Source organism: Chenopodium quinoa, unplaced genomic scaffold (genome assembly GCF_001683475.1).
Source record: "Chenopodium quinoa cultivar QQ74 unplaced genomic scaffold, ASM168347v1, whole genome shotgun sequence".
NCBI lineage: Eukaryota > Viridiplantae > Streptophyta > Magnoliopsida > Caryophyllales > Amaranthaceae > Chenopodium > Chenopodium quinoa.
The window spans coordinates 3,149,341-3,166,299 of record NW_018744066.1 but is presented as its reverse complement, the minus strand read 5'-3'; the positions used below and the strand labels follow the sequence as shown (position 1 = coordinate 3,166,299).

General features: G+C 36.0%; 2 protein-coding genes across 6 annotated transcripts; one reads left to right on the top strand and one right to left on the bottom strand.

Moving 5' to 3' along the window:
* The first annotated feature begins 100 nt into the window (after positions 1–100).
* Positions 101–9,560, top strand: LOC110691054 (probable ADP-ribosylation factor GTPase-activating protein AGD14). Of its 2 annotated transcripts, XM_021867989.1 has the most exons (15): positions 101–315; positions 531–644; positions 3,079–3,140; positions 3,268–3,355; positions 3,430–3,491; positions 4,530–4,626; positions 4,871–5,314; positions 5,462–6,091; positions 6,173–6,274; positions 6,356–6,469; positions 6,577–6,684; positions 8,249–8,435; positions 8,600–8,645; positions 8,895–8,999; positions 9,032–9,560. In XM_021867989.1, coding segments are annotated over exons 2-15 (2,142 nt in total). In that variant the 5' UTR covers positions 101–315; positions 531–548; the 3' UTR covers positions 9,033–9,560. The 2 variants fall into 2 exon arrangements, with proteins under 2 accessions (XP_021723681.1, XP_021723680.1); XM_021867988.1 differs by having other exon boundaries at positions 8,895–9,560.
* A 2,294-nt stretch (positions 9,561–11,854) lies between these two features.
* Positions 11,855–16,516, bottom strand: LOC110691055 (probable serine incorporator). Of its 4 annotated transcripts, none has more exons than XM_021867993.1 (13): positions 16,056–16,516; positions 14,782–15,047; positions 14,257–14,330; positions 13,987–14,146; positions 13,863–13,887; positions 13,687–13,776; positions 13,272–13,443; positions 13,105–13,178; positions 12,941–13,010; positions 12,757–12,828; positions 12,533–12,669; positions 12,047–12,120; positions 11,855–11,914 (listed from the first exon to the last, which is right to left on the bottom strand). In XM_021867993.1, the coding sequence occupies exons 2-13, from the start codon at positions 15,020–15,022 to the stop codon at positions 11,856–11,858; spliced, it is 1,248 nt and encodes a 415-aa protein (XP_021723685.1). In that variant the 5' UTR covers positions 15,023–15,047; positions 16,056–16,516; the 3' UTR covers position 11,855. The 4 variants fall into 4 exon arrangements, with proteins under 4 accessions (XP_021723685.1, XP_021723683.1, XP_021723684.1 ...); XM_021867991.1 differs by having other exon boundaries at positions 14,782–15,165; positions 16,056–16,515; XM_021867992.1 differs by having other exon boundaries at positions 14,782–15,148; positions 16,056–16,515.
* Between the last annotated feature and the right edge of the window lie 443 nt (positions 16,517–16,959).

Sequence of the window (16,959 nt, the reverse complement as noted above, 5' to 3'; positions counted from 1 at the left end):
TATAGTCATGGTCGAATTAAAAACACGATAACCCAAAACTGTAGTTAAAAAATTCAACAACTTGTATTAAATAGATATAATAACTTTATTATTAATTCTTATTCTTCATTTTTGGATTAATGAATCTTCTTATTGAGTAAATTTCCCCTCTTTTTTCTCTCTCCTCTGCAAATAATTTTCCCAAATTATCAAATATATTTCACTTTCCACCCTTCTTCTTCGACGACTAATCATCACTGTCGGCATCAACTTCACCAGCTTCTCCTCCTCTTTCTCTCTCCTCCATTGATACAAACCTTCACTTCAACGATTCAGGTCAGTTTTTGCTATTGTTTGCTTGATTCTTTAGGGTTCTTGTGATTTTACTGGACTTGTGTTTGAATCGAATTTGACTTCGTTTTTAGATCTAAGGTTTAGGTATTTGATCTTGTTTTTGAAGTTTAATTTGTGTTTGATCACTTTGTTATGTTTGATTTCAGTTTTAATTTGTTTTTGTGGTGAGTTTGATTATGAGTTTGACTATGTTGCAGTGATTGAATTGGAGAGAGATGGCGAATCGGAAAGAAGATGAGAAGAATGAGAAGATTATACGAGGTCTTCTGAAGCAACCTGGAAATCGCAAGTGTATTAATTGCAATACTTTGGTAATGTTTGATGTTATTTGAGTAGTGAAATTGCTTGAAATTGATACAGTTATATGTTTGGGAACTGTTTTTAAATGGATGAATGCTGATTGTTAATACTGTAGCAATTGTTTTGTTGTTCGAGCCGAAGAGGTTTAGGCTTTTGCATTGTTCTGATTAGCTAGGAAATTGAAAAATTGGCTACTTGTATCGATTGTTCTTAGGAAATTTAGTGTGGAGATTGATGTCTTTTGCATGCTGAGAGTTCCAATTAGCACTACGCGGCAAGAATGAGTAGTTACTTAGTTATTAGGCGCCTTTTACGGTTACGTACATGTATTAAGGACTTGCAAATCGTTGGTTTATTGTGTTGGTATATGAAACTAAGTGGATTATTTCGTTGGTATATTTTTGGTGAGTAGTGATAAAAGGATGGTTATGAGGATGGATGATAATGGGTGGAGGAAATAGGAGGTAACTGTATTTTCTATGAACTATCATATTCTTTATTTGGTAGTTCTGCAACATAGGATTGTTGGCATAATCTTTAGGTAACGACTTCATTAAATACAATTCTCGACATGCTTGGAAAGTTACTAGGAATTTCCCTTTGGATGGGGAGTGACATTACTTATTGATTTGTTATAGAAATCTCGTTGAATATGGAGTAGGGGAAGAGGGACTATCCTTTGAACTCCATAGTTCAAATTTAGCCCTTAAAATAGTAGTTGACGTGAGAATATATACTAACCTCTGATGATAAATGCTTAAGGCCAAACCAACATTTGTACATGATTGTAAGTTCTTTAAAATATAATACGAAGTATTTGTATATCTAGGTAGCAACTTATTACCTTATACATGACCTCTTTATTATTTAAGTTGTATTGGGGTCATTACTATCGTTGTGATCACATGTTAGATCTGTTGTGAACTGACCTCATGTATGACATGTTAAATTCTACATTATGGAAAGAACACAAATATGTGTCCTTGTCTTTGTACATCTTTGAATGTTTAGGTTGCTCTATATGGAGAGTGATTATGTGTTTTTTTTTTTCCATACGGGGGGATGTCCAGTTTCTTATAAGTAATATTTAGGAGTACTTATTTTAGTTTAGTTTCTATTATGATTCTTTGGGGGCTTTATCATACAATCGAATATTTGATAGTTTGAACACTAAATGGTTGGCAGGAGTGTAATTTTTGGCCTGTGTGTTCTGTGCACTTATGCCTCAACTTGACTTGTTTTCCTACTCAACTTTCACATTTATGTGTGCTTGTGAGGAATAACCTAGGATCTGGCTGTGTGATTCATTAGTGATGTGACTGCTGTCTACCTACCTTCTGTGTTCGCATCTTGTTATGTAATATTCTTTCCGTTTCATTGTTATGGTTACACTAACACATTTCATAAGAACTAAGGAAAAGATTGGAAAGTAAAAGAGAAAAGTGGAAGCATTTTGTAAAAAAGTTGATAATAAAGTAATGTAAGTATTTGTATGTTGTAAGAAAAAAAAAGTAATTTACGTAGTGAACTGTTGTAAGAAAAAGTTTTACAATGTATTGTGTACAATGTTGTAAGTAAAAGATGATAGCATAAGGTATTGGGAAAAAATGGAGAAGAAGTAATGTAATATTGTGGGTCATAATGTCAAATGTCGAAAAGCAGATAAAGTTAATTGTAACCATACGGGTAAATTAGAAATGATCCATATCTAAAAAAGGCGCACCTAGGTGTATGCGTTGCAGCAGTTTTTTTGGTACATATATGTACTACCTCCGTTACATTTTATGTGCAACGATTAGACATTTTTTCTCTCTACTTTATGTCAAATTGTTGCGAATAATATGTAACGGAGGTAGTATTTTTTTTTTTTTTAATTTTTGGGTCTAAGTAAGTGATCTTAGTGAGTCAAACAGCTTTTTTCCAAGATATGTTCCCACTTCATATTAAGTGTGTCTCTTTTCAATGAGGTGCAGGAAAATCGCTATTGCCTTGACCCTTGAGCATATTTATACATTGGTAATAGCTTAAAATAAACTCTATCCATCCATTATAATGTGTAACTGAGGGAGTATTAGGCAATCATCTACGGTATGCATAACCATTGGATTTGTTGCTACTTCTCCAAAGATTTTGGAGTTGAATTATATTCTGGTGCATGCTGGAATTCAATATTAACCATTGAGCCAAGATACTGTAAGATTCATTTTTATACTTCACATGCTTCTTATACCAAAGAAAGCAGGCTTCAAGATTATCTCTTTAAGTTTCTATCTGTTGGAGGTGTGCTCAGTTTGATTTGTTTCTCATTTTCAATTGGCTGTATTGGAATTGTGATTTTAATCATGTTCTTTTGATTATGTAAATTCTATGTATCTATAAAGATTTTCATCCAAGGAACAAACTTTTGTATGTGTAGTAATGTACTGATTTCTATTTTCCCACCAGGGTCCCCAATATGTTTGCATCACTTTCTCGACATTTGTTTGCACTACTTGTGGTGGGATTCAGTAAGTGCTCCTTTGTTCAGCAGTGATGCTTGGTTTATCTTCTCCATTTATGTATTTTTGCTCTTGTTGAGTCAAGAGGTGCAACAAGGGTGTTTTATTTATTCTGCCCAATGTAAAATTTTTTCAGCCGTGAATTCACACACCGAGTAAAGTCAGTATCAATGGCCAAATTTACACCGCAAGAAATTGCTGCACTTCAAGCTGGAGGAAATGAGGTATTTTTTTTTCTTCTCTCATGGATCATTTGAGGTTTCTCATGAGGTCCTTATACCACCTATTATCATCACAGCGGGCAAAGGAAATACACTTCAAAGAATGGGACACTCAGCGGCAAACTGCTCCTGATAGCAGGTGAGTTCTTATTGGTTTTACTGGACTGTGCAAGTGTAATCTTATTTGTGATCAATGCCATTTTTTGGGTGGGGGACGAGAAGTATTTGTTATACTATCTTCCTGGGTTGGCGATTGTCTCCACAGTGTTTACAGAGCTTCCACTTTTTTTTTTTTCCTAATGATCTATGAACCATAGTGGAAACAAAGAAATACTCCCTCTGTTCTTTCTGATAGTGCCTTCTATCCTCTGGTCCTCTAGGGATGGCCACGAATAGATCCTCTCACAAACAGTTTGGACTCATATTGCAAAGAAGCTTGACTTGTCTTGACTGGTTTTGTGAATGAGCAGGGCTTTAATTGAATATGATAGTTTGAGTTCGAAATGAGTTCAACTCAATATCACTTGAATTCTGCTTGTGAATATAAGAAACATAATACATATCTTCCAAATTTTGTGAGTTTGTTTCATGTCCTATACGGCTATGCCCCATTACCTCCAAAGCTTAAACTTATAAAGAAAAGGTAATTCTTAGCACAAGTTTCTCTAGTCAAACATTACCCTAGAGGGAAGGAGAAAAAGAAAATCACGTACTTTATTATATTATTTGAACATTGTTATCTTGCCAAGCTCAAACTCAATGAGATGATGCAAAACTTGAAAATTTTCTACTAGCAAAGCTCAAGCCTAGTCAATGTAGTTTGATTCGGCCAATTTTGGTGGTATTAATAAAATAAAAATCAGGTCATGCTGGAGTTTGACTCAGCTTGTGAGCAGTTCTAATGTTTTCTTTGCTATTTTGGTTTGTCCAATCTTATTGTCATCTTTCCTTGTTAAATGCATATTCTCACTTTCATCTTCTCCAGTTACATAATGCTGATACACGAATGGCTACATCCTATTAACTTCAACTCCTACTACTAGGACATTATCTTTGGAATGAAAGGACTGTTGCATGCTGAAAATAACAAGTTTTCACTATGTTTTTTTATTTTATTTTTTTATTTTTTATTTTTTTTTATCCTGGTCATTTCTTAATTTATGTTACTCCCTTGCAGCAACGTGGACAGACTTCGGGACTTTATCAAGCATGTGTATGTGGATAGGAGATATAGTGGTGAAAGGGGCAGTGACAGACCTCCTCGTGGAAAACTGGTTAGATTCTCTGACATGTTGACTAACATATTCTTGTAAATTTGGCTGGTCAGGGGTAGGATTAGCACTTTGTCTATCTTGATGTCTTGCCGGGTGGGATATTGGTCCCCTGGGGTGTTTTAGAAGATAAAAGATTGGCTTAGGTTAGGTGGTGTTTCTTTGAAGGAAGTCTGACAATAATTTTTGTAATATGTTGTTGCATTCCCTTGTGTATTGTTTAAATCTTGGTTTGTATGCCTCTTAGGGTGACAAAGAAGAACCAAATGAAAATAGGAGATCGGATGCATATCAGAGTGGATCTCGAAGCCCACCATACGATGATAGATATGAACGCCGTTCTAGTGGCAGGTCAAGTCCTGGCTATGATGCAAGAAGTCCAGGATATGATCAAGACAACCAGAGGCACAGTGACTATGGGAGAAGTCCTGTCCGCCCTGGGATTATCAATAATTGGCGACGGGAAGACAGGTTTTCCAATGGGAGGAAATCTGATGATCGTCATAGTTCTGATGGGGAGGGTAAGCCTGAAATCAAGTCGTCTGATAGCCAAAAGGATTCTGTTGTCCCCAGCCTTCCTGTTGTACGGCTTGTTGGGGAGATATTGGGGGATAATGTTGTACCTCTTCGCATTAGTGAGCCTCCAAGAGCCAATAGCGGCAGGGTTGTTGATGGCCCTAAAATTACCCAGGTGATGATACTATTGACATAATGTTGTACCTTTTCGCATTAGTGAGCTTCCAAGAGCCAATAACGGCTCACTTTGCATCTCTATACCTACCATACTGTATTGCTGCAACCAATGTATACTGAACACCTTTAATAATCTGTTTTGCAGAGAACTGCCTCTTCTAGTAGTTTGGCATCCAGCAATGGAAATCCCGTAGAACCTAAAAAGGAAACATCATTGATTGATTTTGATGCTGAGCCAGAACCGCCCGTGACTGCTGCTGCAACACAAGCTCAGCTATCAACTGCTGATCAATCGGTTGTCCAGCCAACAAGTACTCAAAATGATAATGATTGGGCTTGTTTCGACAGTGCTCCGGTGGATAAGGTGTCTCAAGCACCTCAAAGTACGAATCCACTGGACTCTCTTACGTTGTTGTCGGTTCCAATTCCTGGCCATTCATCTGGATCCACTAGTAGCAATGCTGCTCCCATGCCTTCAAATGGCGTGTTCCCATCATCGACTAGTGGCGATTTGCTTTTTGCTTCTGTGGGTAGTACACCAACAGATGCATTCCCTGGGGCTGCTCCTGCATCCTCACCATTGACCACTTTGTCATCTTTCCCATCTGGAGGTGCTGTGGCTGGTTCTAACTTGCCACCAACATTGCCCTCAAATGGTGGTAATTATCAGCAGTATGGGATACAGCATCAGCAACAGGCTTTCACCCATAATGCTGGAGGTCAGCCTGCTGCAGCACAATTGGCTTCAGGTTTTCCTAATGGTTTTAGTAGTCAGGTAACATTGACTACAAATCCTAACCTTTTCACTGTAAAGATGCTGAGGTCGTGTTGTTGACATTTTGCCTTAATTACTCAGGGTGTGGCTGGCAATCGTGCTGCACAACCTTCTCAAGTTATTGCAACTCTTCAGTCACAAACAGTTGAAGTTAAACCCAATGATAGAAGAGAACTTCCTGCGGTATAGATGTGCTTGCTTTTTATGATCTTTTTAATGTTCAGTAGTAGATTATCTCATAATGCCTTCTTAAATTCTCCACAGGATCTCTTTACTGCTACATACTCGTTTGCACCTTATCAAGCTCCTGGTTGGCGACCTGGTGTCAGTGGTATGTATCCTGGCATGCAATATCCGATGCAGTATAACCCAGCAATGGTATGTCAAACCCATATATTTGAATTACTCTTTTTATAGGTTTTACTAAACAAACATATGCTTTCATGTGCTTACAAATATGCTAATTTGGTACGTGCATGTTGCAGTCTATGCCAACATTTCCGCAGCCAACATTTCCGCAGCAAACATTTCCGCAGCCAAACAAATCATCTAATCCTTTTGATGCTGAAGGATCTTCTGGGCAACCTGCAGCGGTAGGCCATTAAATTACTTTGAACTAACTATTCTTTGTGTGCATTTAGGTCAAACTGTGGAAATAAAATTAAAAATAAAGAAATGAGTAAATAAAATGAAATTGTGGAAAGATTCAGGTTTAGGGTGGACATTAGTAAAAGTAGATATAGTCACCTGTAGTTTTTGTATTCTGTTTTCCAGAGAGTCACAGAAGGCAATTATTATTCATCAAAATGGATTGAGTATCCAAGTCTTGAGAATGACTACCTGAAAATCTTACCATCTAAAGTAGCCGACTTTTGTTGAGTGATACTTCATGTATGTTTTATATGCTATGTTATAAAATAGTCGCATATACTATGGTATGATGTTTATCACCTTTCTTAATTAGTAATGCTTTATGATCGGAATTTTTCATTTTTCCCAACTATACTATAATTGATAGGGTGAGGACGGGGTCTGTACTCATTTATTGAGTTCATAGTGAAATCATGTTACATTCTTATGTACGAGGGCTTGAAATGATGTGATTATCATGTCCAAATCAAGGAAGTGATAATTTTGAGAGGGATATATTGCCTTCGTGAACCTTTTTTGACCTTACTATCCATACGTCTATGTGTGTGTGTGTGTGTGTGTGTTTTAAAACTCTTCACATAAATTCAAAACTGGTTATAAAATTACTCTCAGAAGTACAGGAAAGTACTCATAAGCTAATATAGAAGTTCAGATGAATTTAGATAAACTTGAAATTTTTTGGGTGAAGCAGATGAGCTTTAATCAAAGGTTAACTATGGAGATTTGTATCCCTTGTAGTTGTGGTTCTTATGAAATCACTGCAATCTCACAACCCAGTTTATGAAATCACTGCAATCCCTTGTAGTGGGCATCAAGGACAACTTTGTTAATTATCATCCTTGCATACACAAAAGCTTTCTGGCACTAACATTGTGGAATTGTTGATTTCCGGTTCCCCACTTCTAACAAGTACGGTCATCCTATTTAAATTTTTTGCCAGTACCCTCTTAGGGTGGGAAGTGGGGACGGTTAAGCATTTAACTTGTAACTATGTTGATGATTCCTAAAAATATTCTTTTTTGTTGTGGGGCCTCAAGCAAAGGTCCTATATACCCATGATGATATTACCAAATTGTTGCTGTTTAGACAATTTAGTTGCCTCTCGGTCAATCTTTTTGTCGATTGACTGATCTGTCTGTAAAGTTGACTCACCTTTAAGGTTTTAGTTCTATTGAATGAAAAGTCTTTTCTAATATAAACTAGGCCCCTGTGACACTGCTATGTTTTTCATTACTATTCGTAGGCTTTTTGTGCAATCAAATTGTTCAAATTGGGTTGGTTGTTGCCGTTAGTTACTATACACACTTTGTGTCTGACCTGTAGCCATGAAGAGGTGCTAGAATAGTGGAATGTATTGCTGACTGTTGTAAATATTTTATTTACACAGTAAATGCATTAAAAATCAAGATAGGAAAAAGTCTAATCTGAGTTTTACATGTGGCTTTAAACTGGAGGATGTAATTTTGTATTGAAAATTTTAAACCCTAAACAAATGCTTTGATGCAGTTCCCTTCTATGTCAACTTTGCATGCTGCTCTTCCCAATGCAGCGGCTCCAGGAGGCGTAGTGCATCCTTCCAACATCGGTACTGCTATGCCTTATGGATCAGCCATGCCAGGTGCTAATTCGATTCCTCCTCAGACGTCAACAGTGCATCCAGCTGCACCATCTCTCGGATCAGCCATGCCAGGCGGTAATTTAATGCAACCTCCAGTCTTCCAGCCATAATCTAAATTGTCTTTGTTTTTCAAATGGAACAGAGTTACTTTACTGTTGCTTTAGAAAGTGGGTCGTTGTGGACATAGGGAGGCCCAATGTGCTTTGTTTTAGCTTCTAACATTTGCTTTATATTGCCAGGAACATACATGGGCCAGCAATTACCCCCTAACATGGCATCATCCAGGTGAATACTTATATCAGACCTTAAAATTATGTTAATGCTCAATATCGTATTTCCTGAATGAGTAGATTTATGCAAATTAATTATTAATATGACATCAAGATTTCAGTTTGAGCATCACTTTATGGTTGTCTATAGTTATTAGAAGTATATGAAATCTAGTGTAGATTGTAGCTTGAATTCCTATACAATTTTCGATTTCCTTTCCTATAAAACACATTGCATTCATTGAAATTGGAGTTAATTATGCAGGCCTCAGGGATTTGGTAGCTTTGGTAATGAAGTTCCTGCTTTTGCCTCATTGAATCCGGCTGCTGCCATGCCAAACCCTTCCCTTGGTGGGAACCCATTTGGCTGAAAAGCAAAAACCCGTCTTGCTGCACCCCCTTAAACAATTCTTTTGTGGCAACGCTAAGTCCTTGTGTAGAGTAGATACATCAATACTCCACCTCAAATAGGAAGTTTTGAGGTCTTGGGGCGTAGGTTCATTTGCCTTGTTCCCATGTAAAGATATTTTGCACCTGTATGTAGAATACATCCAGAGAATATGAAGAGACAAAGAGTAAATCTTGTGATTTAAAAGAAGCATGAAAGACTGCGGAATTGCCATATTTACCATTTTTGGAGTCTCGTTCATTTAGATGATGGATTAGCCTTTGGCAATTGCTCTAAGCTTCTGCACTCTAAGTTGTAACAATTTTTTTTTAATCTTATTGTAACCTAGTTTGGAGTCTACTGCTTTTATACCGGTAAGCGGCATCCATTTGTGAAAAATATATTTTAGTTGGCTTGTTAGAACTCTTTTTGTATCCCTTTTAAATTTTTTATTTTTTTTTTCCAATTTATTTATGTGAATATAGATGTTTTGTTTGAATAAATATCTTGCATATCATTATATGAGACTTTCTGGTTGTGTTCCATTTTGAAGCATCTGAATATTACGTGCAATAACCACATACAAGTATTTCTTAATTCTTACTTATATTAGCCACACCTTTTCTAAATTTTTCTTTTTCTTTTATTCTTTTTGTGTTAAAATTTGATTGAATATCGTAGACTTGTAGTATCTCTAGATAAATTATTCTCCACTAGAACAGTCTTTAAAGGTTGAAGTTGAAGGTTACCTGAGTTGGTTAGACTCTTGCCATCCACCCAGTGGCAAAGGTTTAAAACTTTTTTTTTTTTTTTTTTTTTTTTTTTTTTTTTTTTTTTTTGTGAGCAAGGTTTAAACTATATATATGGGAAGGGAAGGAATTGTTGGCTGGTTGCAGTCGGTATCGACTGGACCGAGGGTTTCCTTGCAATACGACGACCCCAAGCCCTGACCTTTGTTATAGGCTCACAGTGTTATTATGTAGTCTCGTAGAATAAATACTCTACCAGCCCCATAACGATGGTTGAATCCTTAAGAGTTATCCGCCTCAGAAATTGTTCGTGTTCAGGGACGTCAATGAGCCAATGTTTTCGTGAACAGCTTGATCGAAGTTTGGTTTGGTTTTGCTCATTGACATCCATATTTGTGCTCAAACGATAGCAGGAATGTGACCATCTTTATTTTTTTTAACAGAAAGAGCAAGACAGAACAAGGACTAAAAAGAGTATTAACCGCTTCAGCCTTTCCTGCAAATTCATGGACTAACATTATTTTCTTCGCTAACAAATATCAGCGAGCAAAAGAAGAAAGAGCTTCCTATTGTTCTAACATCATTTTGCAGTGAGGAGATGTCATGCGATCCCAACGCTCTAGACTTAACTAAGTTGCACTCTTGCAGATCTTTTCTGAATCAGTTAAGATTGAAATCTGCTCATTATTCCATGTTGTAATATAAGAAGTATTTTCAAGGCTATACTCTAAAACAAGAAGATCGAAAAGATGATCTTGAGACAATGAAAGAGTACGGTGTGTCGTGATGCAAATCACTGACTTGAAAACGAAATTCCGGCGCAACCGGGGTGCATTATTGTATTCGCCGGCACGTTTCCTAAGGTTAACACACCACTCCACACAAAGGCACTTTTGGGTGGAAGGCTGGAGCCAAGTAACTTATGCCCAATATAGAGTATGTGTTTAAGCAAACTTGTGTTTGATAAGTATTTCTTGTATATCTCAAAATCAGAAAACATCCTCCAATTTATAAAGATGAATAAAGAAGATGAAAGATCACGGAGGAATCTTCTATGAACCAAAAAAAAAAATCAGAAATATTATGGTGATTAAAAACACCATAATCAACCTCTTAAATGGGGGGTTACAAGAAATCAAACAAGAAGAGGAATCTAAGGGAACCGTTGGAGTCCAACGGACAAACACGCGCCCGATCGGGCGGAGCTCGCCCGATTGGGCGGGCACTCCCTTTTTCCGGACGTCTTCTCGCGCCCGGTCGGGCAGGGCTTGCCCCATCGGGCGGCAGAACTCCAGAATTTTACGACTCTTCTCGCGCCCGATCGGGCGGGTCTCGCTCGGTCGGGCGCCTGATCGGGCGCCCATATCTAACCCTTTGAATTTCCTTTCTTTATTTCCAACATTCCTCGCCTTTCTCTTCCATTACGCCCTTCGGAATCACACATCCTTCCGTATGCAGGGGATAAACAGCTGAGATTTCTCATTACTGAAGTCTTTCGAAAATTTTATTGTCACTACTGATCTTTGGTTTGTTCCCCGGCTTGCTTGATGACTTTGAGAGATCTTGCACCTCCTAACCATCTTTAAATCATTAATGCTTATTTTGGTATGCGCATCCTCGGTTTCTTGAATCAGACTTACATGTATTCTCATCCCATACTAGAAAATCTAAGCTTCTAAAAGAAAAGGAGATCAAAATTGTTTTGGTAACACCTAACACTAAATGTATATTTTTCTTTCATCTCTAAATAAGAATAAATATAGCACCCTATGTACAAATGAATATTGTGATATCACAAAAATCATCAGGAAACCCTTTTGTAGAATTGTAGTTGTACTAGAGTCATTTCATCAGTCACAAGGAGAGTACAAATTATTGATACTGTATAGTTGTATGTATACCGAGTCAATCGGGTCGGGTAATTTTGAACACCCCCACGAGCTGTATATATACCAATTGCCAACACAAATAGTCAAATTCCTCCAGAATTCTGATATTTGTCTTTTCTTCTCTTGTCATTGTCAAATGAAGACAGCTTTAGATGGGCAGATCTTGTCTTGATAAAGAATAAATAAGGCTGTTTTTTTGTTCAGGGGAATTCATCTGCTTGTCTGCTCTTTAGTATTACTGGTGCTACAAGCATCCATACTGCATCAAAAACATGATTTTTAATTTTTAAATTTTGTAAGAATATTTATACGTAGTATTTTTTTGGAAAAAGAATTATTTAAAACACAGAAATTAAGACAATGCCAAGGGTTCTGCTGTTCTGATACTTACTGTATACACAAGCTGCTATCCATTCATTCACTACTCTGACCCAAGTGCTTGTCCAACCTACATCAATTGTCCACCTGCAAAACAAGCATTAGTCTCTTTTGAAATTTGAACAATGGTTTGATTCCGGACCTGTTTGTCTTAAGTGAGACGCGCAATAAGTCATGACTTAACCGTTAAACAAGTCATCTTTTTACATCCTAAAAAAAGATTTATGTCGCATGAAATTACGTTTATAAAAATTGTTATGGCAAGTCCGCCCTCATAAAATTACACCCATCGTTTGTCCTACTAAGGTAGGTTTTGTAACAAATGAGATGTATAAAGCTTACTTGTAATATCATTAAGGTCAATCAAATGTCACTACAAACTCTTTTTACTTATTTGTTTCCAATTCAAGATCAAAGTATTGTTGATTGCAAGTTATTGTAAGAAAACAACTTAAAGAAAAACTACATTATAAAAATAAAATAACCGAAGAAAACTTACTTCTTCATTGCATGATGTGTATTCCAACCGATGAGCAACATTGCAAAGTACATGGCTCCAGTCGCAAAAACAAAATGGAAGAAACCATAACCATATGGAATACCATCGTCGTCTGGTTGTTTATCTTTTTTCTTGAACTGCATATGTTCATTATTGTTTTGTTACTTTCAAGTTAATAGCTATTGATTCCGGCTAATTAAGGGAAAATGAGAGAAGATAATGACCTGAAAGCATTGGGAATCAATGCCTGTTGAAAAGGTTGCGATCACTATGGTGAGTAGTGCAACAACAAAGCTCTGCATGAACAAACAAAACTTAGTATTGTTTTCTTTAATTTTGAGTTTATAACTCGCAGTTTTTATTCTGAAATTGTCATTTAGAGATGTCAAGAATTTCTTGATAACTTACAATGATGGTAAGCCAGTCAGTTTGATTTGAACCTTCCGACCTCTTGTTGCATTTCGTTCCTGGAGGCTCACTGTAAACAAAACAATGTAATTGTGTAAGAACAAGAGTTTTAAGCACAAGTTTGGTAATCAGAAGTAACCTATATACTAAGATATCGGGCTTGCCTTCGGATTGCACCCCAGCATAGATACACAATGTAAAGTCCCATTAACCCAGGAGTCAGATATCCAGCACTGATCTGCAGAATTTGGAAATAAGCTATGATATTAGATGCATTAGATATTTTATTACTGTATCCAAGCATTAGTTATTCTTTATCTGAATAACTTACTCTAGGTTGCATGGAGACGCTTGTCATCAACTGCAGAAGTACGAGAGTCCAAGTGATGAAAAAAATGTTTTGGAGACATGATGTTTCTGGTGCATACCAGATGTACATCAAAATTATCCCAACTATGCTTAGAACATACGCGGTGGTGGCAGTAAACATCATATGGACACGGCTGCAAAAGCAAGCATATATGTTAAAAAATATTTCTTCAATGCCACCAGGAAGCTAAGGAGTGCATTTTTTAAATTGACAGGATTTTCGTTTTTGTTCCTCCAGGGGAGATTACTAACACTCCCCTTTGTCATTCCCCCCAGTGTAGGATCACAGATCAAAACGATCTTGTGGTCATATTAAGAACAATCTAATGATCTCTACTTGTTATATGAGGACAAAAGATCAAAAAAATCGTACTCACCATCTATCTGCATACTTCTCTGACTGGCAACTATCATTCAGCCAGAAAATGAAACTAATCACACTTACAAGCTGAATTAAGAGAAAGATCCTGTAAGAACATAAAGAAAAGTGTAAGGAAAGTTCAATAAAAATATTTCAATACACAAATTACTTATACAGGCACAAGATATATACCCAGCACCAAAATGCGCGATCTCTCCTGCATACAGAAAAAAAAATGATAAGTTTTTGGCAAAAAGAGTACATAGATGTGAATTGTGAAAACAAGGTAGTTCAAAAGTTATTTGAGAGCACTGACCATACATCTCAACGATTGGGGTTGGAAGGAGAAATGGAATCATCATAAGCACAAAAAACATGCTAGATTTAGCAGACCACCAGCCTGAATGCCAAGTATCTCTTTGATCATGCACTTTTGAGGTACCGACAGTGGATAGGAACATTGCGAAGAAAAACAACTAATTTGTGGTTAAGGAAAACAATAGTTTAGACAAACTCAAAGCAATAAGAAAGAACATTCTCAAATTCTACATAATTTTTAAGAAGCTAAAGAGGTTGATTAGGATACAAAACATCCCATGCTCACGCGCAATACTCCTTCAGTGCCCAAGCAGTCTGTACCGGCTTTGCATCCTCTCAATCCTGTGTACACATAAAGGTTAAAGGATTAGAAAATTTCTTGGTATGAAGTTTGAAGATCACATATGTCTTCAGCTATTTCATGACATTTCAATTGAAAGAGTAACTGAATGTAAAAGTAAGTTCACACAAGGGCCAAAATGTTTAGATAAGGCCTAGCCAAGTTTGATATACAAAGTTAATCTAATTCAGATAAAATTCAGATGAATAGAATGAAGTCATAAATAGTTTTCATACAAGCCAGCATGTTTGCGCGTTCAGATGAATTGATTATTGTTTATAGCTCGAATTTATGCTTTTACATAAGATTTTATTGGACATTCTTAATGTAAATCGATATACTATTAGTGTTTGAGGTGAATAAAAGGGGCAAATTATGCTGCTAGTTGAACTTGGACACAAATTGACTCCCCTAATAATGAAGAAAAAAGAAAGGATCAAAAGAATGACTTACTTGCCATCTCTTTCATTGCACCTTTGCCATAATCTCGAACAGCCCATGCTAGAAAATTTGTAATGAGGAAAATGAATCCATATACATATCTAGCCATCCATGGATTACAACCATAACGAAATTGGGCAAACCAAGACCCGTCTTTGATTACTCCCGGATACTTTTCCTTCACGGTGATGATGGCGGTGGTGGTGGGGGTGGCGGTGGCAGTGCTCGTGCTCATACCACTCTCCATATCCATTGCAATTGCAACAATTCCTTCACATCTGATATTTCATCGAGGCAAGAAATAAGACTCGAATATATTCCTCCACAACACCCCTTCTCTTGATCTAGCAAATCGAATGAGGTTCATAATTAATGTTACCTAAAACATAGAATTTCCTTACAAACATACACAATAAAGAGCCTAATTAATGACAAATTATTACATCAAACTAGTACAATAAGACGAAAATCAAGACTCATTGAACAATATTCTTAAGCCCTAGCTTACCTAAGAGCATATCATGCATATCATCAACATGATCATAAAAGTCTCACACAAAACATTGTTATATAACAAATTTCACAAGAAAAAATACATTTGGCATGCAAGAATAGTTTCCTAGTTGATAAAGCTTTTATCCTACACCACTATTTTCATGTAGTTGCTTACTTTATAAGGCACTTCCAATGACTTCCCTAAATTGGGTGAGATGCTTTCAAGGAACACCTTCTAAAACTAATAATTTCATGGGTTTACTAATTCATCTTCAAACATTATTAGTGTGATAAAAATTATTCCCTTTAAATCACATTTCACTACATCAACATATGTTAGCCATTTTCATAACAAAAAACAAAAACAGTAAAATTTCTTCCCAATTTACCTGGAGAGAAAATCTACTGTAACAAATTTTATGATTCAAAAGATATTTTAGATTCTTTTTTTGTCATTTCTATCAACATTATTATTATTAAAAAAAAAAATAGAATCTAAAAAAACAGATGGCAAGCCAACTTTACCCCAAAATCAGTAAAACCCAAAACACCCAGAAAGGTATCAGATCATATTAGCACAAAATAATACCATAATTCTTACTCAAAACAAGATTAAACATCATAATCATAAATACTTAAAAACCCAAAACCCAGAAACAGAGTAACTTCATGAATGCAACATGCATTGCAAATTAAACAAAAATTAAACTACCCAGAAGCAAAAATGTGGTAATTAACATGAAAATTAAGTAAACTTACAAAAAATGAAGTAAATTACAATTGGGTATTACCAGAAATCAAGAATTGCAATGTGAGGAGAGAGAATGAGCCATTCAGAAAACAGAGATCTATGCAGTACTTCTGTAAAAGTATCTTCAAGATTCAACCTTTTTCAGCTCATTCAGCTCAATTTATTTATCTCTTTTTCACTTTCGGCGATTAAGACAATTTGGTAATCTGGGGTAAAAAAAATGAGGAGAGAGAAAGTGTGAAAGATCAAGTTATAAGTAAGTTTTCTCTGTTTCTGTTTATGATTTTGTTTCTGCAAATTCTTTTTATATATAGGCTAGCTTTATTGAATTGAGTAGCTTTTATTTTAACTTTATTTTTTTGCTTTTATTTATTTATTTAATTAGTTAATTACAGATTCTTATATGTGACCGGTCATCATGAGAATTACTTGGTCAATGTTATTAAAATTACGTTGTTAGTGTTAATGAGGTTACTTGATTAGTGTTGTAGAGATTACTTTGTTAGTGTTAATAGGATTTCCCGATCAGTGTTATAATGAATATTCAGTTTTTTTTTTTTTGACAAATAATACTCAGTTAATATTACAGTGGTTATTCAGTTAATATTACAAATTTACAGGGGTTTTACTCGATTAGTGTCATAGAAGTTATTTGTTATTTTACAAACGATCCGCTATACACAAAATACAATGCTAATTATTTTATTTTATAAATTAATTATTGTTTTTCCCGCCGTAGCATCAACTAAAGATTTGAGCCTTTTAGGCAATTGAATGTGATTGTACGAAACGGCATCGTATTTGAAGTTGGAGTGACGAAAGTCCATTCAAAATGGGTTGTTATTTTTATTTTTGGGGCACTTGTCTTTAAATCAAAAGAGTTGCCCACTAAAAAGAAGATGCAATAGTACCAAATAAAAGAGGGCATTTTAGAGTTCTCTTGT